The 24,824-nt window shown below is 41.9% G+C and overlaps 2 protein-coding genes across 3 annotated transcripts in view; one reads left to right on the top strand and one right to left on the bottom strand.

The window, feature by feature from the left end:
* Positions 1-24,824, bottom strand: part of Aldob (aldolase, fructose-bisphosphate B) — a 150,153-nt gene that overhangs the window by 99,445 nt on the left and 25,884 nt on the right. The window lies entirely within an intron of this gene.
* Positions 69-24,824, top strand: Rnf20 (ring finger protein 20). Of its 2 annotated transcripts, none has more exons than XM_075967216.1 (21): positions 69-293; positions 452-604; positions 1,280-1,434; positions 5,500-5,667; positions 5,781-5,928; positions 6,208-6,390; positions 9,097-9,215; positions 11,645-11,791; positions 12,505-12,582; positions 12,750-12,869; positions 14,729-14,908; positions 15,723-15,858; positions 16,170-16,291; positions 16,405-16,772; positions 17,737-17,854; positions 18,967-19,116; positions 19,522-19,734; positions 20,384-20,509; positions 20,655-20,795; positions 21,407-21,508; positions 21,799-24,824. In XM_075967216.1, the coding sequence occupies exons 3-21, from the start codon at positions 1,306-1,308 to the stop codon at positions 21,973-21,975; spliced, it is 2,925 nt and encodes a 974-aa protein (XP_075823331.1). In that variant the 5' UTR covers positions 69-293; positions 452-604; positions 1,280-1,305; the 3' UTR covers positions 21,976-24,824. The 2 variants fall into 2 exon arrangements, with proteins under 2 accessions (XP_075823331.1, XP_075823332.1); XM_075967217.1 differs by having other exon boundaries at positions 131-293; positions 452-788; positions 21,799-24,527.

The following is a 24,824-nucleotide window of genomic DNA, read 5'->3' as shown; positions in this document are numbered from 1 at the left end:
TCAGACGTCACCGAGAAGGCCGCGCCCACTCAGACCTCTCCGCGCCTTCCTCACGCGTCACTTCCGCCAGGCGCCCTCCAACGCCACTTCCGCCCGCTCCTGCTTATAGTGCAGCGGGCCGGGTTGAAGCAACTTCCTTTTCTCTTTCCCTACTTCCTCTCCCTGCCTCCGCCTCCGTGAAGCTCCTTCCCTCTCCGTAGCCGGTCCGAAGTGAGGGATGAGAGTCCCGCCGGGGTCTACGTGAATAACCGCCGGGACCCGCGCGCTTCGGGGCGTGAGCTGCGGGAGCCCAGGTCGGCTGTGGCGTCGGACTCTCCCGGGCTGGGATAGCGGGGAGTCCGTCAGGCGGACTCCCGGGTCCCCTCTTACAGGCCTGGAGGCTGCTGAGTTCGTTGGCCGCTTTCTAGTCAAGTTGGGCTCCCTGCTCAGTCCCTGCCTCCTCTCTTTGCAGGCGAGGTCCGACTCAGATCGCCGCTTGCCGTCCATGCCTCGTCCTGGAGTTCGAGTCTGGAGCCAGCCGGGTGTAGTTTGGTGATGGCCGGGTTTCTCGCGAAAGGACCTTAGCATCCATTCCGCCCCGGTCGAGCCTCGGAACCAGAGTCAGGTGGGGGAGTTACTAAAAGTACACCTCGTTTGTACAGATGAAGAAACGGGAATTGTTGGCAAACGCGGTCTCTTAAGGAGACCCGGCTCCCCCAAACGAAGCGCCCGGGTGCTCCCCTAGACCTGACGTTTCCAGAGTTCCCAAGAGTGCGTTTAATAGTAAAGAGAACGCCTGAGTTTCTTAGGTGCGTAGTGTTCATCTGACATTCTTTGAGTTATTTTTCTAATTATGTCATATGCCCGTTACAGTTAAGTCTAGCAAGCATACTGTGTGTGGGAAGCAGGTTCAGAGATAACTGACTTTGTATACGATTAATGACTTCGCTAACATTTCCTACATCTCTTTCAGCTCAAAGTCTCCAGACGAACACTTTAACGTTAATTTCTGTCATAAATAACCTGTCCTTTTCTATTTTTGTTTTTGTGTCTCAAAGTGAAGAGTCCTAAAATTTATTCAGTCTCTTTATTCTATGACTATTATTATTAACATTTTGTGTATAAACCCACTACCCTGTCAGTCCAGCTCCTGTTTCTCACAGACACGCCCCCCTCTCCATTTAGGATTGGTGCTGCTGGATGTGGAATAACTTGCTAGTTTTTCTACCTCGGTGCTCTGTATTGTGGCTTACTTTGCTTATCTTACTTCAGTTCATGTTTTTTGTTTTTTTCCTTTCAGAAAAGCAACCGCCGTTATATGCCGAGATGTCGGGCATCGGAAGCAAAAGAGCAGCTGGAGAGCCAGGCACATCTGTGCCTCCAGAGAAGAAGACAGCTGTGGAGGACTCCGGGACCACTGTGGAAACAATTAAGCTCGGGGGTGTCTCCTCAACGGTATGAGAAATGATGCTGCTGCGAAAGGCTGCTTGGCTTCTGTCAGCTGTCACCTGAAAGTGAAAAATTAGGCTTGCTTTTGATGGGGGGAGCACATTAGAAAAGAAGAGGGAAGTGGCTGACAGGCTGTGGTGGTCAGTTCTCGAAGCCAGGGGTGTTGATGTTTGAGCTCTGTTGGCGAGGGGCTCCTGTGAGTCTGGTGGCTACTCTAGTCTTTGTTATAGTCAATTAGCACTTTTCGTTTACTGAAAATTTGGTGCCATGTTCTGAGAGAAAGCCCTTGAGAGCGCTGGCGCTGAGTGAGAGTCAGATCAGAGCCCTAGGGGTTGCTCTCAGCCTTATCTCTGAGCTGCATGGCCTGTATTATCTGCCCTGTGCCCATGTTTGTGTGAGAAGTGAATCTGTAGGACCTGTGTGTTACCTTGGGTTATGGAGGAGACAGCACGGGAGTCCCTATAAAGAGTTCCCACATCACTTTTAACACAGTGAGTACTCCGTAAGAGTGAGCAGTCAGTCATTACTGGGCTAGGTGATGTGATAGACAGTTAACTGATGTTTTTTTAGTGGATCATAATATCGCTTGTATGTCAGAAGGAAGCTAAGAGACTTTGATGTAGAGAAGATTCTGTATTTGAATTGGTCAAAGGAATATACTGTGCAGACACTTTCAATTTGTATTTCTTGTGGATATTCATGCTGAGGTTCAGAGAAGTTGATTCGATTTTTTTCAGTTACAATAAGATCTTGCTTAATAATGATAATGAAGTGTTATTTAGGGAGATGCCCTGGGTTCTAGAACTCCATCCTACTGCCAGAAGGTGATTTTTGTCTTAGCAGCCTTTATTTGTGCACCCTAAATGCACTTATGCCAGTCTAAGTAGTTACTGAGTATCTTTTGTTTGCTGGTTGCTGTGTTTTACAGCTCGTAGACTTCAGTTTCCAGAGTGCTACTGACAGAATAGGTTGATGGAAGGAAAGCAGAACATACATCCCTCCTTAGACTTTAGTCAGAGGGCAACAAGGAGACCCTGGAAGCTCCCGTGGATGCACAGATTATCGTGTGTGCACCTACCAGAATTGTCCCTCTTGCTCTTTCTTACTCCTCCATCCCCACCCCTGACAGCCTCACCTTTCCTAAGGTAAGGATTGTCTTCCTGCCTCTTTTGAAGGCAATGACTCCTTTGATGTACTTTTGAGGTTTTTATAGTGAGCCAGCTGAGGGTTGGAGACAGGGAAAGTGAGAATCCAGTGTACCCTTGAGTTGTGAACTCTGGCAGTATGAATGGAGCTGTCCACTCCAGCTGCTCTAGCCTGGCTCTCTGACAAAACAGTTCAGAAATATTTGCTACAAACAGAAGGTCATAAGAATTGTCCGAATGAGAGATCCCTGAGAAGTGGATCAAGCCGGTAGCATAGACAGAAATCCTGACAGACTGGATAAGGCACACGAAACAGGGAAGATCAGTGTGTGCTTTGGGGAGTAAGGTCTTTCTTTCTGGGCTAGAGCCTTGTATGGGAGGACTGTCTTTAGGAGCTGTGGAGAGTGAACCAGCCTGTTTGGTTTTGAATAGTAAGACACCTTATTGGAGTGGATAGGGAGTTGGGTATAGTAACTTTGACCATGGAGACAAATCTGAGTTGTAGAAGCCAAATGAACGTTTTAATTGGAGTGAAGGGCGACGTTGCATTGAGCAACAGGTAGTTCCCTGGCGGCTGCAGACCTGTGCTGAGATAGTGGTGCGGCTGATTGCAGTGAGCTTAAGAACGTGAGAGGATTAGAAGATTGGGTAGAGATAGTGCTTTGGAAGGTGTTGGGTCACAAGGTCAAGCTACCTGTGGCAAGAATACGCTTCTTCCATAGAGGCACATAGATAGTAGCCGCTGAAGTGAGCTCACTTCTCATGCTACATCTGGAAGGAGCATGAAAACACATTCCAAGAACAGTGCTGTGTTTTGAAGAAACTGAGGTGACAAGAGTCCTGTCTTCTTTTCCTGGAGTTTTCTCACAGGCACTCAGAATCCTCACATGACTCCATTCTTGGACTGTGTTCTGACACTTTACTAATAGTGCAGGAAGCTGGCGCAGGACTTCTAGTCACTACCCTGACATGGAAGATGGAAAATAAAAATCTCCTTAACCAGTTCTTGCTTGAAAATCTCAATTTCACCAATTTCTTGATAAAGCAAGACTGCTAGCTTTTTAGCTGACTTTTTTGCAGATCAGCCTGTTCTCCCATCTGAGTTTACTCTGCTTCTTTTTGATTAACTTTTGTTTAAGAAAAAAAACAAAAAATTAAAGTGTCAGCCTTTCCCCCTGCTATTTTATGACCTGTGATTGTTTCCCTCTCACTCTTACCCCCTGCTTTCCTCAGCTTCTCCAAGAGCAGAAAGCAGAGAAAGTCTAAAGATACTCAGGCTTGGGGAATTGCTGATGCTGAGAGTATTTTGTTTGCTTTGCTTTGCTTTTGAGACAGGATCTTTCTTTGTAGGCCAGGATGGTGTTGAACCCCAGGTCCTCCTGCCTCTTCCTTTCATGCCTGCACCATTATGACTAACTTGGAGAATGAGGTGTTTACTGAAGGGCAAGGAGCCTGAGTAGAAGGTGGAAGTTTTCAGAATGTGTACATATTGCTGGAGGTATAGGCCAGTGGTTCATTATTCCCTTACATGGTTATGCTTGGCCTACATGAGCCCTGGTCTCAAATTAAAAAAGAAAGAAAAGAAAAGCTGGTGAATTGGATTGGGTCAGAGAGTTGGGGGAAATTAATAGTTTCCCATCTGGTGAGTTATATTTCTTACTAAATAAGGAACAAAGCCATCTCTTGAGTATTGTGTAAAAGGGAGACTCTGGAGAATTTTACACTGGTTTAATGGTGAATGGATGCTCACTTGTTAATATTAGGAATTCATTTTGTAAAGTCACTGGTTTTCTTGGTTTCTGGCGTTTCTGTAGAAATCTTGTTATATGAGGTATGGCGATAGAATCGTCAGCTGTCTGGATTAATTTAGGTTGACATTTGTTCATGAAGCTAGAGTAATGGATTAAGGACATAGGAGAACAATGGGCAAGTGTTGAAGGATTATATTGTAGTGTATAAGCGAAGTAGAAAGTAATGGAAATGAGATAGAGTGAGAGAAAGTGAGTTTAGAATTCTGAAGCCCTAGATGAGGCAAAAGGCCTATTGGAGAGACATGGGGCACCTGGAGAGACTTGTTTTATTCGGGAGATGGGAAGCTGGAGTAGAGCAGAGTTCTGGATGATTCTTACAATGCACATTTTGGAATAAAAGGCATCCCAGAAGTCCAGTGGTGATGACAGTCATTTGGCATTAAAGTGTTCAAAATACTGACAAACTGGGTGCTAGGACATTAGATGGTTCATCTGTGTCTATGTGTAAGTCACCTATAATATGCACAGGTACTGGCCTAGAGAACAGCCTGTGTGCCAGATCTCGGGTGGATGGAGAGTGGCACCTAGGAGGTTAGACAGTGACCTAGCTGCATGGGTAGAGCCTCAGCGCTGTGGTGCTTTGTGGAGGTTCATGACCATAGAACAGTGAGATGGTGAGCTGAGAGGCTAACATTTGCTCTTCTTTACGTGATCTTATGCCCGTTCCTTTATTTCTTCTGCTCCTATTTCCTGCCCAATTACTAGTTGTAAGATTTCTTTGTGTATGTATGTATCTGGGTGTGTGTCTGTTTATATGGAGGCCAAATGTCTTCCTCAGTTACCATTGATGTTGTTTTTTTTTTTTTTAAGACAAGTTATCTTATTTGGCCTAGAACTCACCAATTAGGCTAGGCTGGCTATACAGCCATCCTCAGGGATCTAGCTGTCTCTACCTTCCCTGTGCTGGGTTTACAGCATGTTCCACTATGCCTGGTTTTCTTAGAAGTAGACCCTGGGGATCAAACTTAGGTGTTCATGTTTGTGTGATAAGCCCTTAACAGCTGAGTTAAGATTTGTTTATTTATAGAAAATAGCTAATGAACTATTGTGAGCTTGTTGAGTTTAACAGCTCATTCTTCTTATTTGTGGAGACTAATTCTGGTTTCCTGGGGCAGGAGGAGTTAGACATTCGAACACTGCAATCCAAAAACCGTAAACTAGCAGAAATGCTAGATCAGAGGCAGGCCATTGAAGATGAACTTCGGGAACACATTGAAAAACTCGAGCGACGCCAGGCAACTGACGATGCCTCGCTGTTGATTGTGAACCGGTACTGGAGCCAGGTAGCGACTTTGTATGTTCACCCAGATTCATATCAGCGTTTTTATCCTTAGTGCTCTCTTAGTTCCCCAGCCTTTGCCTTTTCTTTTTGCTAACTGTCCCTATTCTTCTCTAGTTCGATGAAAACATTCGTATCATCCTTAAACGTTATGATCTGGACCAGGGTTTGGGAGACCTACTCACAGAAAGGAAAGCCCTGGTTGTGCCAGAGCCGGAACCGGACTCTGATAGCAATCAGGAGCGCAAAGATGACCGTGAGAGAGGCAAGTTGACGAGGAATTCTTTTACTGCATTGGTTACCCAGGTGCTGAGTTTGAGCTTTGCCCTCCAGTTGAGGGAGGCAGTGGGTTTTGCTATTTCTAGCTTTATACTTTGGGGGTTTCTTTTTCTCTCCCTGTGTCTTTGGGGGACTATTTTGTAACTGCCTTACTTACCTAAGTTTTTGAAGTTGAACTTTGCTTTGAGGCTCTCCATTTGAAGAATAATTTGCTATTTCCAGAATTATAATTTTGGGAGGCTTCTTTTTCTCATTTTATCCTCAGGGGAAGGGCAAGAGCCAGCTTTCTCTTTCCTTGCTACCTTGGCCAGCAGTTCCAGTGAAGAGATGGAATCGCAGCTTCAGGAGCGGGTGGAGTCCTCTCGCCGTGCTGTGTCCCAGATTGTCACTGTCTATGATAAACTGCAAGAAAAAGTGGACCTCTTATCCCGGAAGCTGAACAGTGGAGGTGAGGAGAGAAGCTGGAGGCTGGGAGCCTTTGGGGAGGGGACGATCTCAGCCCTGTGAGGCTCAGGGTACAGCCGAGTGGTAGAATGTGCTTAGATATGCACTGGGCCCTGGCTTCTGTTCCCAGCACCAAAAAGCAGAAAAGAAGAGAACACAGTTTAATTAAATTTCTTGGAGTTTTAAATCTCGTGACTCAGTGTGCTGAGCATGACCATGCTGACTATAAACTTTTATAAACAGCAGAATTAGTTTTAACTGCTCTGACTTCAAAAGGTGGGTTTTAATGTGCTCTTTTATTTGTTGATGTTTTTAAAGGGCATTAGATGAGGTAGTAAAATATAACTCCCATGTGTGAAGGGATGGAAAAGTCTTAAAATAAAATTACCATTTGGAATACTTACTATTACTGAGTTTATATAAATTATGTCCAGACAGTATAGAAAGTGTACTAAAATGCCCAAAGATCTTTACTAATGCAAATAAAATACCTTGATTTTAAGTTTTTAATAATAGCCATGGTCTAGTTATAGTATCTTTTAATAAAAGATGTACTGTGTGTATGTATGTGGTCGGTTGTATATACATTTGAGTGCAGTTAACTGAGGAGACCAGAAGAAGGCATTAGAGTCTCCTGGACCTGATGTGGATTGCTGGGAACTGAACCACCCTCTTAACCACTGAGACATCACTCTAGCCCTCTGGTTATAGTATTTTAGCAGCCCCGATTATCATCAAGATATTTAACTTTGTCTCCAAAATAAATTAGTTAGGTATAACATGGTTTATTCATTGGGTGGGCAAGTAAGAAATAAATTGTTCTATAGTTTAGTTTTATTTTTCAAGGAAGTTTTTAAGTTTTGCGCTTTTTTTTTTTTTGGTTAGTGTAGTAATTAATATGTTTGTGTTTTATTATTAGTTAGGATACCACAATGGGGAGTGAATGGGTGTAATTACTCTTTCCAATTACTATAGAACAAACTGTGTGATACTTCTGTCTCCCTTGGTTCTAATTGCTTATCTAGAGGGTATTGTTAATCATAGTAATGTGGGGAATACACCATGTGCAGAGGTTATTTTGATGTTAAGTTTGGTATTTTAAGTGAATATCAAGTACATTATTTGCTCTATTTGTAAAAAAATTAACCTGAATAGTATATTAAACAGTACTAAGAAATATTTTGGAGTTCTGGGTCTACAAGATTGCTTAGCATTAAAGGTGCTTGCATTTAGACCTGCCAACTAGAGTTCAATTTCTGGATCCCACATGGTGGCAGGAGAAAACTAGTTCTTGTTATCCTTTGACCTTCACATGCATATACATGCCTGCACACATAGGAGACACACATGCACAAAGGAAAAAAGGTTTTGATAATATATTTTAAGATCAGGTTTAAGTTTTAAAAAAATGTTATTATATATAAATTCTAAATAGTTCAGCTGTTTGTGACCCAGAAGTAATCTGTGTTTAAAAAAGGTAAAGGTACATATGGTATGAATTATAATCCTGAGTGTTAACTTATTTAGAAATTCATTTTCACCCATGGGTTTGGTTTTTGTTTAAAGGAGTTAGACTTATGACTTATTTATTAATTTAATAAACACTTGCTGGGTTTTTATTGTAGTTTAGAACCTGTCTGCAGGACTTAAGGTATGGAAAGAATGAAAATGTAGGCGCTAGTTCTTAGTTGAGGTTGGCTCAGAGTCATCGTTTATTTATGTGTATTTCCCATGCCCATGGAGATTCTTAGTAAGCTTGGAATGGATCCCAGGGAATTGTCTTTCTTACAAGCTCCACACTTGATTTTGGTGGGCAGTCCTAGATGGAAACTGGGAACCTACGACTTGACTTATCTTCATGGTTTCTGAGAGCAAAGGCTTCAGGTGGTGTGGAAACAGATTCCCATCCACAGCTCTAAAGGATGATGTATGTCCTGAGAATAATTAGTTCTAGTTATAACTCTGGGATTGAGCTGTAATAGTTGTGAGTCTAATTTAGAACACATGAATTGGAGTAATAAATTCTAAAGATGTAAACTGTAAATTTATAAATAATGTGTACATTGTATCCTGAGAATAATTGTTTCCATTTTTGGTGCTTTAGATTGAACTGTAATAGTTGTGACTAATTTTAAATGCATGAATTCAGCATAATAAACTCTAAAGATGTAACTTGTGCATCTGTAAATATTCTGTACATTTTTCATTTTAAGCTTTAGAATTGCACTTAATTATTGTGATAAGTGACTCCTGCATTGTATCTTTGTTCCTCATGATTTTACATGTGATGATTTGAAGATAAAAATTTTGCTTCCTGTCTCATCTCAATAGATGCTTGGTATTAGATAATAATAGGTATTTTATGATTGCCTTTAAATTATATTGCTTTAATTTTGACACTGCTTAGAAATCTTGTCTATTCTAAATTCTAAAGTCTCCATTTTTGGTGATGGAAATTGTATAAATTTATATAGCATTCATTTATTTGCTCAAGGCATTTGTCTTAACAGAAAGAGATGAGAATAGGTGATGTTTGCATGTTGACTCATTTACTTAACCAACTAACTACATGTGACCCAATAAGCACTGGGTTGCTTTCTGATGTTCTGAGGGCAGTGAGGTGAGCTGGGAGGTCAATGCTTTGGTGCACTAGACAGTTTTAAAACTTAGACTGTCAATGCAAAACTAAAGTGCAGTTCTTCTTCCTCAGATAACCTGATAGTGGAGGAAGCAGTGCAGGAGCTGAACTCCTTCCTTGCGCAAGAGAATGTGAGGCTCCAGGAGCTGACAGACCTCCTTCAGGAGAAGCACCACACCATGTCTCAGGAGGTACTTGACCAGAAAGGAGTGACAGCCATTCTTAGTAGCTCTGACTGACCTCTAGGGAAAAGGATGAGAACTTTGAGAGGTCCCTTTATTCTAGAAAGCGTGCTTTGATGTTGAAGAGAGCATGAGACAATAACAGTCAACTCCGAGATCAGCATCTGAATATTTCTCATGCCTCTGTTTAATGGATAGTTAGGGATCATCATCATTGGGAAGAAATGTCATAACACAACAAATATTGTAAATCTCTAAAAATAATTCACTGCCCTAAATATAAAAGGCTGTGAACAGTGGTACTGAGGAATAGCTAGGCGAAAGTTCTGCAGAGAGTGGGGTAAGGGAATTCTTCTACGTTGGATGCCATAGGAACTTGGGGGACGTGAGTTTTTACTCTAGACCAGTTCCATGAATAACACATATCAGGATTTGGGCATTTATCTCCATAAAAGGCTTATGAGAAAGTAATGAAGGTTTGGATGATTCTTCTCATGCTTCTAATTATTTTGTTAGCTCAAATGATTGATTGTGTGCTGAAATTTGACCTAACTTAGTTTGGCTACTGAACTTTCATGCTAATTAGTCACTTAATAGTTGCTGTTCACATGGTGCCCAACATTTTAAGCACTTTATGGATATTACTACTAATAGTAAATAAAATAGCTCCTGTTTTACTGGTGAGGAAACAAGTGAAAAATTAGTGAACAAAAAGAGATCAGATGATTAGAAAATGTGATTGCTCATGAATCTGCTTAATCTCAGAGCCCTGTTTTCCTGCATTGTTTCCTAAGCTCTAGTGTTACTTCTTTACTCTGCTGTGTTGTAAGAGGCTGCTTTTTCATTTCCGGGCTGCCCGGCAGTTCAGACCCGAAATAATCACACAGAAACTATATTATTTAAAACACTGCTTGGCCAGTGACTCTAGAGTATTTTTAGCTCACTCATAATAAATTAACCTATCTGTGTATTTCCACGAGGCTGTGGTTTACTGGTGTCTGTCTCCCTGACTCCGCCTTTTTTCTCCCAGCATTCAGTTTAGTTTTCCCCGCCTAGCTTTGTTCTGCCCTCCTCTGCTATAGGCTCAAAGCAGTTTCTTTTTTAACCACTGGTATTCACAGCGTACAGAGGGGAATCCCAGAACACTGCTGGCTGTCAGAGCACTATTTGGGAAGTTGATAAGACTTGGATGCTCATGACCCATCAAAGTGATTATAGTTTAGCAGCATTTACAATAATGGGAGTGTCATATTTTAGGGTATTAACTAGGTGCTACCAAGATGGAAAGGTCTCCTTTTGACTCACTTCCCAAATCTCACAATAGTAAACAGGTACAACTTTCCTTTGCTCCCTGTGTAGAAACAGCTCTCATTATTGATTCTTGATGCTGCCTATCAGCTGGGAGTGTACCTTAGTTGACAACTAGAGGACCAGGACCTGCAGGTTTGTTACATGGCAGCTGACCTCTTATATTGAGTGCTCTAAGAAACAAAGCAGACCATGCATGATCTCTCTGGCATAGTCTCAGAGTTACATAGTATTATTTTTGCTGACTACTAAAGTCTAGGTTCCAGGGGAAGAGCAAATCCCTCTTACTGGGAGGACTGTAATGGGAACATGGGGCAGTTATTCCTTAACAGCATTGGTCTGGGTAGATGGCTCAGCAGATACAGCACTTTTCATGCAAAATTGAGATCCCCAGAATGTGCATAAAGTTGAATGCAGTAATTTGGATCCAGAATCCTCATATTTGTCTCCCTAAGGTGAAATGGGAGGTGGAAACTAGAGATGTCTGAAAGTGACATATGACAAGAAATCCTGTCTCAAACAAGATGGAAAGCAAGGATTTATATCTGAGGTTGCTCGTCTCCATATAACAAGCTGTGGCACATGTATGCCTGGACATGCACGAACATTCATTTTCTCATACAACCCGATTGTAAACTACCCAAGTGTCAGCTTAAAAAACAAAGAAAAAAACACTAGGAATTTCCATTTTTGTTCTATGAGAATTATCATTGCTAGATGTATATAGAGAGAAAGTTGATAGTAAGAGATGTTACTAGTTTGAATTCATGTTTCCCAAAATATTTGATACTTGATGTTTTCTTTTCTTTTTTTCTTTTTTTTTAAAAAAATCTTTAACTTTTGATGATTTCATGTTCTACCTAGGGAAAAGATGCTCTTCATGGGTAGAGAGATTAGTGAATGTTAACTGGTCTTGTTCTTATGCGAAAATTCTTAGCAACTGCCTGTTTTTGTGATTGTAGCAATCTTAAGAACTGAATCTATGACTTTATTTTTATACTTGTGTGTTGAATAATTTTTTTCTATAATTGTAGCATTTTCTATAAATGACCTAGGGCTAATTTTGTGGAATTTGGAACTTTTTTGACTTGATCTTTTCTTGTTTTTGAATCCCTGTCTTTGGGATGTAGTTCTGTAAGCTGCAAGGTAAAGTAGAGACAGCTGAGTCACGAGTATCTGTCTTGGAGTCTATGATTGATGACCTGCAGTGGGATATTGACAAAATTCGAAAAAGAGAACAGCGCCTCAACCGACATTTGGCTGAAGTCCTAGAACGGGTCAGTGTTGTTTTATAAAGGCTATTAAAATTATTTACGAATATATTTCTTATTTATACGTATGAATGTGTATGTGAGAGAAAGGGAATATGTGCCATATGGGTGCAGGTGACTGTGGAGGCCAGAAGCTGTATTGGAGCCCCTGGAGCTGGTGTGACATGGGGTTGAGTCTCCAAGTATGGGTGCAGGGAGCTTCCCATGTTGGCTCTTCTGTAAGAACAGCTACTGTTTTTAACTGCTTAACTGTTACCTCTCCAGCCTCTGGCTCCCCTCCCCCCCAATATAATAGTCTTTATTTCTTTGAGACTTTTATACATGTATACAGTGTATTTGATGCTACCCATCCTCCATCAAAATCTTCTAGAACTTTTCTCCTATTAGGACCGTTATCTGCTCATGGGTGGGCAACATACCTGGGGCCACAATCCTAAAGAAAAACAGCTTTCCTTCCAGTGGCAGCTATCAAATGCCAGTAGCTCTTCAGCTAGGGATAAGGAGAACACTTTCTCCTTCCACGCTAGTATGTTGATTAGTTTGATCTTGTGCAGGCCGTGTGTATGTGTGTGCGTGCGTGCGCACTAAACTCTTAATTGTCACTTGTTCTTAGGACTTTGATCAGTTGTATATCTGTAGTAACTATCAAACACAAGCATCTTTTCGAGGACTCATCTTTCTCATTCAACTGCAATGTCCCATCTCTCTTTTCTCTGTAGGTGAATTCAAAAGGCTATAAGGTATATGGAGCAGGGAGCAGTCTCTATGGCGGTACAATCACCATCAATGCCCGGAAGGTAAAGGCTGCCCCACCTGAGACATGGTGTTTCATTGGAAATAGGCCTTGTGCCTAGACACTGGGATTGGTTCCAAGCAGCACAGTGGCATTTGCAGGAATGGAAATGGGATGTCTGGGGAGACCTTTGTCTCCATCCTCACCTGCTGTTTTTCTGATCCTTTCCAGTTTGAGGAAATGAATGCAGAGCTGGAGGAGAACAAAGAGTTGGCTCAGAACCGACACTGTGAGCTAGAGAAGCTTCGTCAAGACTTTGAAGAGGTCACAACACAGAATGAAAAGTTAAAGGTAGGAGTTGTGACTCTGACAAGTGAGAGAAAGCAAGCGTTTTGTTCTTCAGCATGTGAACCTGCAGGCTTTATGAGGGACAAGGAAACTGGACAATTCAGCCTCTTCCGTGATACAGCTCAACAAATTAGGTGTGGTGAAATGTACCCTAACACAGCAAAGGCCGTTTGTGACCTGTGCACTGTTTACATACCCTATGAAGAGTTGCAAGGGTTAGGATGTCCACTCTTCCCTTTCTTCTCAGTATCATACAATCACAAGAAAGGGGCAAGAATGAGAAAAGGGCTCCAGATTGGAAAGATTGGAGAGGAAGAAGTAAAACTGTCTCAGTCTGCAGGTGTGGTAGCCTTACATACATGGACTGGAGAGGCTCTTGAGATCTAGAGATGAGTTCAGTAAAGTTGCCCACTATAAAATCACCACCAGCAGACTATGGAAACAATCTCATAGGAACATTAAAAAAGGTATAGATGTACAATGGAATGTTATTCAGCCTTGAAAAAGGAAATTTAGTCATTTGAGTTGGCATTGGTAAACCTAGGGGACATTAAGCTAAGTGAAATAAGGCAAACCCAGATGAACAAATACTGCTTGAAATATATGGGTGCTAGGAAAGTGGATTTCTTAAGAAGCAGAGAATAGAATGGTGGAAAGGGCCTTGGAGAGGTGCTGACTAAATGGTCCAAAGTTTCAGTTGCAGCTTGAGTGATCAAATTTACAGTATGGTGACTGGAGTGTGATAATTCTGTATTGTGTACGTAAAATATGCTTGGAAAGCAGATCTTAACTGTTTTCAGTATACAAAGACCTAGCACACGGCATCTGACTGGTTAATGGTATTTATTTCACACAGAGCTTGTATAAAAGAACACCATGCTGTGTATCTGACTGTGTATAGTTCTCTCAATTCCTAGTAAAAAGGGGAGAAATGCGGCTCCTGTTGGTGTGTACGCACTTGCTTTTGCTCTTACTGTCTGTACAAGTCTTGTTCTGAAACAGGCTTAGAGTAGCCAGTAAAGATTCCTAGATTAAATCAAGGTCTTCTGACTTAGAGTTTGTGAGAAAATGAGTGTTATCAGGGTGAGTGTTTCTAGGCAGCTGGCAGGAAAACGTGCATGCTGTGGGCATGTACTGGTCACGTGGTTTTTATTGCCAACAATGGGCCATAGATTTGGCTACGCAGTTTCCTGTAGATGCAGGCTTAGTGATTTGTTGGTGTTCATTCCTGCCTGTTAGCGTTTTCCCTTGCAGAGTCTGGAAAAAGAAGGTTCTTCTGGAAGTCTTCCTTATCCTCCTTTCATCCATAGTCTGTCACTTATAGTTTATTTCTAGATTAATAAATAATAAAGACATTTGAACTGAAAGTGAAGACTAAAAATTTTTGGGAAATTAAAGCAAATGGTTGCTTAGGAAAAGCATGGCTGTTTTTACTACCAGTCAGAAACATGTTCTCTGTGATAGTTAATAAGGAACAGCTAGTGGCTGGCGTCTGCAGCTGTCTTTAGAGCAAATGTGCTGGTCAGGTCAGTTTTATGTCACTCTTCCAGCAGCTCTTCAGCTTCTTTGGATTGGGGTTGAAAAAATGTGAAACACGTATCGAAATCGCCCTAGTTTATGCAGGACCGAGTTTACGCAGAGTGGTAGTATAGATTTCATAACTTTCTGAGTAATGATTTCAAGTGTGTGGAACAGCAGGACCGAGTTTACGCAGAGTGATAGTATAGATTTCATAACTTCCTGAGTAATGATTTCAAGTGTATGGAGCATTAGTGAGTTTAAGATATTTTTCCCATGTGTGACCTGGGGACATACTTGGCTTCCTCTGACTCTGACTTGCCTTTTCCTTGGGCCTTCCTAAGGTGGAGTTGCGGAGTGCAGTGGAAGAAGTGGTTAAGGAAACCCCAGAATATCGCTGCATGCAGTCCCAGTTCTCTGTTCTGTACAATGAGAGTCTACAGTTGAAAGCCCACTTGGATGAAGCTCGGACCCTGCTTCATGGCACCCGGGGAACTCACCAGCGCCAGGTTGAGCTCATTGAGGTAACAGTGAGCTTTTCTTTGTGGGTGTGGGATCCAGCCCTCCACCACTGAGCCAGCCATTCCCTCTCCTGCTGTGTTAATAAATTGTATGGTTTTACTCCCATGTATAGTTACTATCCCATTCATCCAGTGGGTATATAAGACAATCTTGCTCTCATGGATCTTATAGTCCATTGGGAGAATGAGACTCATTAGGTTACAGCATGATTCAGTGGTATTTATCTAAAGATGTATGGAGCAGACAGAGCATCTGATTTGACTGTGAGGCTTTTCTAATGAGGAAGTGGTTGATAAACATGAAAAGTCTGTTGGTAGTTAGAAGTAGAAGTGTGCCCTGTGACCAGCCTTCATGGAATGGTGTCTTCAGTTCATACATATAGGGAGAACACATAGGCTTTGTGCCTTTGTGGCATTTAATACACATTTAGGTAAAGTATTTTGAACATAGAACTTTGATTTTTATATTCACTTTTGTGTCTTTTGTAGACCCTAAGGTAATGTTTAAAGTAGTTGAAGTTTTTATGTATGTTGGCTAAATAAATTGAATGCTAGTTTCTATTTACTTCCAGACAGTTTATGGTTAGTTCTCCAATTGACTTGTAATCTCAGAGCTAGATACCATTTCCTTTATTCGCTGTTCTGCCAGGTTCTAAAGTCATGTTTCTAAATCACATCTGGTGCTTCTTAAGTATCGAAGTGGAGATTTTCAGAGTTAGCATTCTTTTCATAGCGGATTTTTTTTTTGACTGTTACAGATTGAATTTAGGAGACATATTGAAGTTATATGAATGTTTTATTGGTTCTTTATCTGCAGCGAGATGAGGTTAGTCTGCATAAGAAGCTGAGAACTGAAGTAATTCAGCTGGAGGATACCTTGGCCCAGGTCCGCAAGGAGTATGAAATGCTGAGGATAGAATTTGAGCAAACCCTTGCCGCCAACGAACAAGCAGGTCAAATCACTCTTGCTCTACCCTATGTTCTGTTGTAAATTCTTTCTTTGAAATAAAACAGGATTTTGGGGATTTGTTGATTCTATCTTAAACTCAGAAGACTTGGAATACCTGGAACCAAATCCTGTAATTCATTTGACCTAAAACCTGGGTGCTTGTTTTAATTCACTCAAGCCATTTGGTTTTCATTTTTGGAGAAAGCATTTCTTTTGGTACCTCTCCTTGCTGTTCACAAGTTCCCGATTTGCTCTGAGCCTTTGAGCCTTTGCTTTCTTCAGAGATCTTCATATTGCTGTGCTGCTTTCCTTTAGGTCCCATAAACCGGGAAATGCGGCACCTGATTAGCAGCCTCCAGAATCACAACCACCAGCTGAAGGGGGAGGTCCTGAGGTACAAGCGAAAGCTGAGAGAGGCACAGTCTGACCTGAACAAGGTATCCTGGAACAGTGGATAAGCATTGTTTGCCATGGTGGTGGAAGGGCATTGTGAGTGGGGGAAGCATTATGCCCCAGAGGTGATGTGTGTCTTTCTTGCCTTATCTCCTAGACGCGTCTGCGCAGTGGCAGTGCCCTCCTGCAGTCTCAGTCTAGTACTGAGGACGCCAAGGATGAACCCACAGAGCTAAAGCAAGATTCTGAGGACCTGTCCACTCATCCAGCTTCGAAGGCATCTCAGGAGGATGCCAATGAAGTTAAATCCAAACGGGATGAAGAAGAACGAGAACGAGAAAGGAGGGAGAAAGAAAGAGAGCGAGAACGAGAACGAGAAAAGGAAAAGGAGAGAGAACGAGAGAAACAGAAACTGAAAGAGTCAGAAAAAGAAAGAGACTCTGCTAAGGATAAAGAGAAAGGGAAGCATGATGATGGAAGGAAAAAAGAAGCAGAAATTATCAAGCAGCTGAAGATTGAACTCAAGTAAGTGATGTTTATAATGATACAGAGCCTGAACCTAAGAATGAAGTGTTTACTTTATGGTATGTCTCATCCAGTCATTATATAGTATTTTATATGTAGCTTAATGTACAGTTAATGTGGTCTCGACTTTCAATTGGATATATGTAGCCAGATGGTCTACCTGCTACTATACAGTGTTGTTGAGTGGTTAGGTGCCAGTCAGCTCCTGGCTGAGGCATTTACTTCTCATGCGTTCATATTAAGACAACAGATACCACATTAAAATAGCACACTAGAAATACTGAAAATTGACTACTGCTTTTAGGTTTGGGTAATTTGCTGGCATTACTTGTATTTTAAATTATTCTATGTCTCTAATTTATTTGCAGTTGACTGGTTTGGAGGTATGCCAGCTTAAACCAAGAATTCCTTGGCAGTTTCTTTCTACAGAATTCAGGCAGAAGGACAGCTTTAACTCAGTTCAGCATTACCTCTGTCCCGACATAACACGTTGTCCTAGTTCCTCCTACACTAACATGATGTCTGCTGGAACTGGCTCTTCTGACTCTGGTTTTCGTGGTTTACACTTCGAATTGAAGGGTTCATTGTGTTCAAAGTGCTTGATCTCTCATGCAGTTTAGCTTAAGTAACTCATTTCCCCTGTAAAAAAAATCATTTGAATGATTTGACTAAATACATCCCAGATCTGTCTACGCACTTGGTCTCTGAGCGGCACCACTTAGATGTGCCTGTGTCACAAGTGCCAGTTACTTACCTTACACTTGATGTTGCAGGTTTGAACAGAGAAATGTGTGGTTTCTTTTCTGTGCTCTCCGAGTATGTCCCAGAAGTCTGTTGGTAACCTATGGAACTATGTCTTTGCTGTATGATGTAGAGTGGAGGGATTGTCATAAAATAGTACGTTCTTGCTCTGATGGCCTTTTTTCCTCAGTGTTGTTCCTTCTGCCCTCCCACCCCGTCATAGGAAAGCACAAGAGAGCCAGAAGGAGATGAAGCTGCTGCTAGATATGTATCGCTCTGCCCCCAAGGAGCAGAGAGACAAAGTGCAGCTAATGGCAGCTGAGAAGAAGTCGAAGGCTGAGGTAACCAAGCTTTCTGTCATCTGTCATCCTGGTGACAATCTTCATTTGTGGGGTTGTCCTTTGTTTTTCCATCTTTAAAGCTAGTGTTAACTTAGCAACTTTGCCCACCTATTCAAAGACTGTCTATGGGTATGGTAGCATCCACCTTTAATCCCAACACTCTGGAGGCAGAAGCAGGCGGCTCTCTGAGTTTGAGGCCAGCCTGCCTGGTCTATAGAGTAAATTCCAGAACAGTCGGGGGTACACAGAGGAACCCCGTCTCAAACAACAACAACAACAACAACAAAGACTATCTAAAGTCAGGCTTTTAAAATTCTCTACAAGGTAGTAAAATATGTCAGAATTAGAAGAACATGGAGTAGGTTTTAAAATTTTTTTCATTCCTTAGTTGGTTCTGAGAAATTAATACCAGATTATCTTCGTTATTATTATAGAAGTCCTCTTTCTGGTTGCATTTAAGAGGAATTTTTTCCTCTTAAATTCTTTGTTATTATTTTGTGCGTAAGTGTGTTTTCCTTGCCTGTATATCTGTGCATCATGTGTTCCTGGTATCAATGGAGACCAGAAGAGGGCACCTAGAACTGGAGTTTTAGAAGATGGTTGTGAGTTGCCATGTGGGTACCAGGAATTGAACCTGGATCTTCAGGAAGATCAGCCAGTGTTTTTAACCACTCAGCCCTCCCATCAGCCATCGGCCCTTAGAGCAATGTTTTTTGTTTGTTTTTGACTTTTTGAGACATGTAGTCCTGGCTATCCTACAACTCCTGACATAGGCCACGCTGGCCTCAAACTCTCAGGGATCCACCTGACTCCTCTTCTTGAGTGCACTGCCATGTCCATCCCAAGAGAAATGTTTTTATTCTTGAAAATTTGAGGCCTAAGGAGAAGACGGTTTGAACACTTCCAAAGCCTCTGCCTATAGCTGCATGAACTGCAGGAATGATGTTAAGTGGTGTGCTGAATTTAGTCACTCTCAGTTCATCATTTATCCTGTTCCCTAATTCTTTACTGTTTGGTTATGTGGGCCCTCCATGTGTGTATAATGTTCAATGATTTCTGGAAGTGTTTGATGACTTCTCTTAGTTTTTTACATGATCCTTTTCTTCCTGTAGTTGGAGGATCTCAGGCAAAGACTCAAGGATCTGGAGGATAAGGAGAAGAAAGAAAACAAGAAAATGGCTGATGAGGATGCCTTGAGGAAGATCCGGGCAGTGGAGGAGCAGATTGAATACCTTCAGAAGAAGCTGGCCATGGCCAAGCAGGTGGGCATGCTTTTATTAACACGTAAGTAGAAATCTGAAAGGTATTTCTGTCAGTGAAGTTTGACTTTAATCCTACTCCTTTTTGTTCATAATTTTTATCATTTTCTTTGTTATTACATTGAAATTCTTGTCTGTCATCCTGCCCTTATTTTGTTTTTTGTATTTGGTGGGAGAGAATTTATTTTTACCTCCAGTGGACAAGCTGTTGCTTCAGACACTGCTTACTGAGGACATCTCTTTTCTCTGCTGGCTGGCACTGAGGGATATAGTGATTAGAAAAATGACAGTTTTTATCCTTTATGATTGTAGATGTAAAACTAATGCAGGTGAACAGAGGGAAGGCCTACTTTCGTCTGCTCATCTTTTGGCATGCAGGCAGATTTGCTAATTGGCCCCTCATTTTAGGAGGAAGAAGCTCTCCTCTCTGAGATGGATGTCACAGGACAGGCCTTTGAGGACATGCAGGAGCAGAACATCCGTTTGATGCAGCAGTTGCGGGAGAAGGATGATGCAAACTTCAAGCTAATGTCAGAGCGGATCAAATCCAATCAGATCCATAAGTTACTTAAAGAGGAGAAGGAGGAGTTGGCTGACCAGGTTTTGACCCTGAAGACCCAGGTAATCAGGTTGAGTCGAGTCCTTCGTTCTGTTGAAGTAGGGAGGTTTCTGCATGAAGACACCTGCAAAACTGATCATCATGGCTTCTCTGTGTGTGATAGAAATGCTGCAAATTAAAGTGTATGTTAAAGTCTCACGTGATGTCTTCTTCTGACATGCTTGCTTTTGGATCTTGGGGTGAAAGCTTGTGAGAGTGAGAGGCCAGAAGTGGATGTGTGATTTTACTTTCTACCTGTTGGGATTGTTTGACTCTACTTTGTGGTTGATTTTAAGAAAATGTCTACTTCAGAACCTCTAGCTGTTCTAAAGAAATGGAGTTAAATGTGGTTTGAGTTAAGTATTTATGTTCTGGTTGGAGTGACCATGTTTTGAGGAATAGTATAGCTACAGAAGATGAATATATGTAAATATGGTTTTCTATTCTTGGCAGTTTAGGCTCCCAAACTCTGAATATTCATGAACTATTTAATGTAAAAACTTGAAGCCAATAATTTCCTTGGATATATTTTTGAAAAGTTCATGGAAAAAGTCAACAATAGCTTGACATTTCTGGTATATTGTAATTTTTGAGGTAGTATGGATAAATAAAACATAACTGATTTTATTTTCCTACCTGCTTACATTAAAATCTGAGCTTTTTCCTTCACAGGTGGATGCCCAGTTACAGGTAGTAAGGAAACTGGAAGAGAAGGAGCACCTGCTTCAGAGTAACATCGGCACAGGGGAGAAGGAGCTGGGCCTTAGGACTCAGGCCTTGGAGATGAATAAGCGCAAGGTATGCTGGCCTCTGTAACCTGCCATGATGGGTGGGTTCCAGGGGCAAGTAAGCAGAACCTGCCTGCAGAATTTAAGTTCACTCTGGATGCCATTCCCTCCCTAGAAGAAGGGATGATAAGATGATGTTTCTGCATTCCACGTAGGCAATGGAGGCAGCCCAGCTTGCAGATGATCTCAAAGCCCAGCTGGAACTGGCTCAGAAGAAGCTCCATGATTTTCAGGATGAAATCGTGGAAAACAGTGTCACCAAAGAAAAGGACTTATTCAATTTCAAACGAGCACAGGCAAGAGCAGTTGGCTTTGATTGTATTTACCTTTTCAGTGCTTTCTGAGGGCTGTGGTGAGTGTTGAACATCATGAACGGCTAGGCTGAAGGGCCTTGTGGGAAAGGCCTGGCATTGTTTGCCTCATGCCGTGTTCTCTAGATGTGAAACAGTAGCTATAACATCTGTAAAGTGGTGAACTGTGAAGTAGCAGTGCAGCTTCAGGAGGAGGTTCAGATCTCACTCCTCTTCCAGTTTCCTCATGCCAGCTGTTTCTTAGGATTGCTCCTGTCCTCTTCCACAGGTCTGTATTCAGTCCAGGTCTGCCTTCACCCTAAAATTCGTTACCACGAAATGAGGCAGCTTGCTCTCATGAGTTCGGGTTATGTTTTCACCTGACTGAATGTGCCTTCATTGGTGCAGTTCTAAGTTGTGGATAGGAATAGGGTTGTCTGTTCTGAAACAGGCATTTGCAAGTTCCTACATTCCTAAAGATAACTGGACATGAAGGGACAGAAAGTTCTTTGTTTCTATAATAGAAAGGTCAAGTTGCAGAAATTATTTCTGCAAATAAAAAAAGAAACCTGGTAGGTCTGGGAAATGTGTCTACTGTGTTTACTGTCTTGCTGCAGGAGGACATATCTAGGCTTCGAAGGAAGCTGGAGACCACCAAGAAGCCGGACAATGTGCCCAAGTGTGATGAGATTCTGATGGAGGAGATAAAGGACTACAAGGTTAGAACAACTGACTCGGTAGTATCTTTGTGTTTGTCAGGGTCTGAAGTGGTGTCTAATGTACTGAGAGAGTAGTCGCTGACTTCACACAAAGGCAGAAGGGATGGGTCTACTGGAGCACTGAGAGAGCAGTAGACACCTTCACATGAAGGCAAGCAGAGAATGGTTTATTCTTTTAGGGGAAAACAGTGCTGTTTCCTAAAGCTCAGTAGTCTTATTTTTGCTTATATTATAGCCATTTGGGACATGAGCTTTATGGTTCCTCAGACTCTGATTTTCTTCTTTTTCAGGCGCGGCTGACCTGCCCCTGCTGTAACATGCGTAAAAAGGATGCAGTGCTTACCAAATGTTTCCATGTTTTCTGCTTTGAGTGTGTGAAGACTCGCTATGACACTCGCCAGCGCAAGTGTCCCAAGTGTAATGCTGCTTTTGGTGCCAATGATTTCCATCGCATCTACATTGGCTGATCACGGTCAAGAAAGAGGAGCTGGTTAGGCAAGCACTTACTCATTAACCACCAGGCCTCCACCTCTTCTCTCCTTGACAGTTGGCCAACTCCCTGGCTTCTCAGACTTTGTCCAGGCTCTCCTCTCCAGGAACTAGAGAACATTAAATGAAAAAGACCTCAAGGCTTAAAGGTTTTAGAATGAACTAGAAGCTGCTGCTGTTTGTCTTCCCTACCAGCTTTGTTTGTGTACTCCAGATTTTTCAGCGTTTTCTTCTTGGGACTCTCCTATTAACTTGGATTGCCCATTCTTCCTGAAGAAGTCAGGCTGATAGTTTTGACATTGAAGAGGGATACAGGTAGTGTGAACATGCTATTATGGAGGAGAGAGCTTTTTAGAAATAAGCTTTCTATGGGCCCAGACTTCTTGATTTGTGTAGTAAGCCTTTTCTTAACCTAACTTTGGTTATAAAATGGTATAATTATGATAATCTCTCCTGGAAGGTTTTGAAGCCTTAATGAAATTATATCCAGGATAATTCAATCCATTTCCCACTTCTACCAAAGTGACTTTTAGGGTCACGTGGATTTCTCACTAAAGTTATTTATGTTTTAACTATTTAGATAGTTAATAGCTTTTTTAATTTCTTAAGGCCAGCATAATTTCAAACTGATAGCCCCTATGTTTTTTACTGAAATCAGAATCAGAATCTAAGAAGCATCTGAAATGAGATTATGAAGAGATCTGGGTAGTCTGGGAATGTGACCCAGGGAGGTGTTGGTGAGCTATGAATTACTCTCATCCTTCTCTCAAGAGGGATTGCACCATCCCTGTTTTCCAGAAGATTCTCAGTAATGTTTCTATAGGATTTTAATATATTCCACATACTACAATTAAAGCAGGACTCAGTTTGTTTTTGTGTTTGTGTGGTTTTTTTTTTGCTTTTTGTTTGTTACGAATAGTTGATTTTATTATACCTGCTGTTCCAAAACTGAATTTTTAAGATAAGGTCTCTTGCTGTGTAACCTAGACTGGCCTAGCATCACAGCCATTCCCCTTCCTCAGCCTTGCTGGAGCTAAGATTAGGGATATGTACCACCATGCCTCAGTGAAATGGATTCTTTTGAATAGAACTAATAAAATTAAGAGACTGGCTGTGTTCCCAGTATTTATCTTTTTGATTAATTGAGTTAGTTTTCTCTCTTCCAAGTTGTTTGGAATCAAACTGACTACCTAAAAGGGAACATGTTGCTTTGTCTTCAGCACCTCGGCTGTGTTTTAATCTACTGCTATTTCAGCCAGCAATTATGACTCCACAGTTTTCTGTGGCAAAGGTGCTCAGGGCACAGTCTGGTGGGAATTCCATTCCCATGGACACCTGCTCTGTCACTGCCACTAAAGATTTAGCTTTAGCTAAATCTCTTTTATTCTAAATATAAGTAAGACTTGAGATTAAAAGTCGGGTGAAAACCTGCTAGCTCAGAGAGGCTGAGTAGCACCTAGCTTAACTCTCCTTATTGGCGTCTCCCAGAGGACCCATCGTTCCACTCAGCAAAACACAAAAGACACGCCACTCAAACTCTCCCACTACTTCAGAGCATCTCTCCGTCTCTCCCACATGCCCTCTGAGACTCTGTGATTACTTTCTGTCAGCTAGTTGTTCGCTCAGCCTCCTCACCCAAGATTTATTTTATTTAATTAGTGCAAATGCTAACTCGGGGTGCATCGTGTGATCAAATGTCCCCCAACAGGAGAGACTACAGCTCACTGTGGAGGTAAGACGTAGTTTTCTCCTAGTGGGCTTTGGGGTATGAACTTTGAGTTTTTTAGAAACTAGCAAAGCAGAAGTTTTCTCTGCCTGATAAAGGGGTTATATAAAGTGGATCCTTTTTGATCAATACCTGGCCTAGATAATGGTCAAGGGCATGTTCTCTGTCTGTCCTCAGCAGCTGTCGTCATTAGGTCTTCATGAATCCCACCATCATGTGATAGGGATTCTATGAACAACGGGAGGTCAAGATGATGACAGGGAAATCCACAGAGACAGCTTATGAGCTGGGACCTCACGGGCTCCAGATGGACAGCTAGGGAGCCTGCATGTGGGTGACAGTCATGTGACTTGGTCTGCTTGTAGGGCCCCTGGCAGTGGGACCAGAATCTATCCCTGGTGCTTAAGCCTGCTTTTTGGAGCCCATTCCCTGTAGTGAGATGCCATGCTCAGCCTTGATGCAGGGGTTGGGGGGAGGGGCTTGTTCTCCCTCAACTGATTGCAGCAGGCTTTGTTGATTCCCCATGGGAGGCCTTACCCCATTGGGAGGAGTGGCTAGGGGGTGGGCTGGGGGTTTGGAAGGAGGGTAGGGAAGGGGAACTATGGTTGGTATGTAAAATGAATAAAAAATTCAAAATAAAAAAAATGACTCATGTAAGTAGAAACCAAAGAAACTGTTGGTTTCTGTGTGTTGAATTGGATTTACACAGTGAAGAAATCCTTGGTGTGGAAAAAAATATGTAGATCTTAAATGTTTGGAATACTAATTGTCCCATGATAAATAAATCTTAGCTTTACCTTCCAAGGATTTCTGTTCAGCTTTGGTCCCTTCCTGACATTAGCTGTTAAGGTCTTATAACCTGTTTCACATTTATTATTGAGATTGGGATTTAGAAAGGGCAGTGTTTTAACACCTTAATCCCCAACATGTAGCAGAGGCACAAGGTGCTCAGTAAAGTTGTCTGAACAATTCAGCTCTCTTGCTTTTCTGCCAGCTGTTCAGAAGTCTCTTATTGTACACGTGTGTGAATTGAAGCCTTATTTTCTCTCTCTTTCAAAGTGCTTTTCTTTATATATTGGAATAAACTCTTTAAATTTCAAA

This window comes from Microtus pennsylvanicus, chromosome 3 (genome assembly GCF_037038515.1).
Source record: "Microtus pennsylvanicus isolate mMicPen1 chromosome 3, mMicPen1.hap1, whole genome shotgun sequence".
Lineage (NCBI taxonomy): Eukaryota > Metazoa > Chordata > Mammalia > Rodentia > Cricetidae > Microtus > Microtus pennsylvanicus.
Note: the sequence above shows the minus strand (reverse complement) of the source record. Positions and strands in the feature narration are given on the sequence as shown.

Bases quoted from the DNA above. Each gene is read 5' to 3' on its own strand.
- Rnf20 (XM_075967216.1), top strand. From the start codon at position 1,306: ATGTCGGGCATCGGAAGCAAAAGAGCAGCTGGAGAGCCAGGCACATCT. The intron at 20,510-20,654 runs GTATGCTGGCCT...CATTCCACGTAG, and splicing joins TGGAGATGAATAAGCGCAAG to GCAATGGAGGCAGCCCAGCT. The intron at 21,509-21,798 runs GTTAGAACAACT...CTTCTTTTTCAG, and splicing joins AGGAGATAAAGGACTACAAG to GCGCGGCTGACCTGCCCCTG.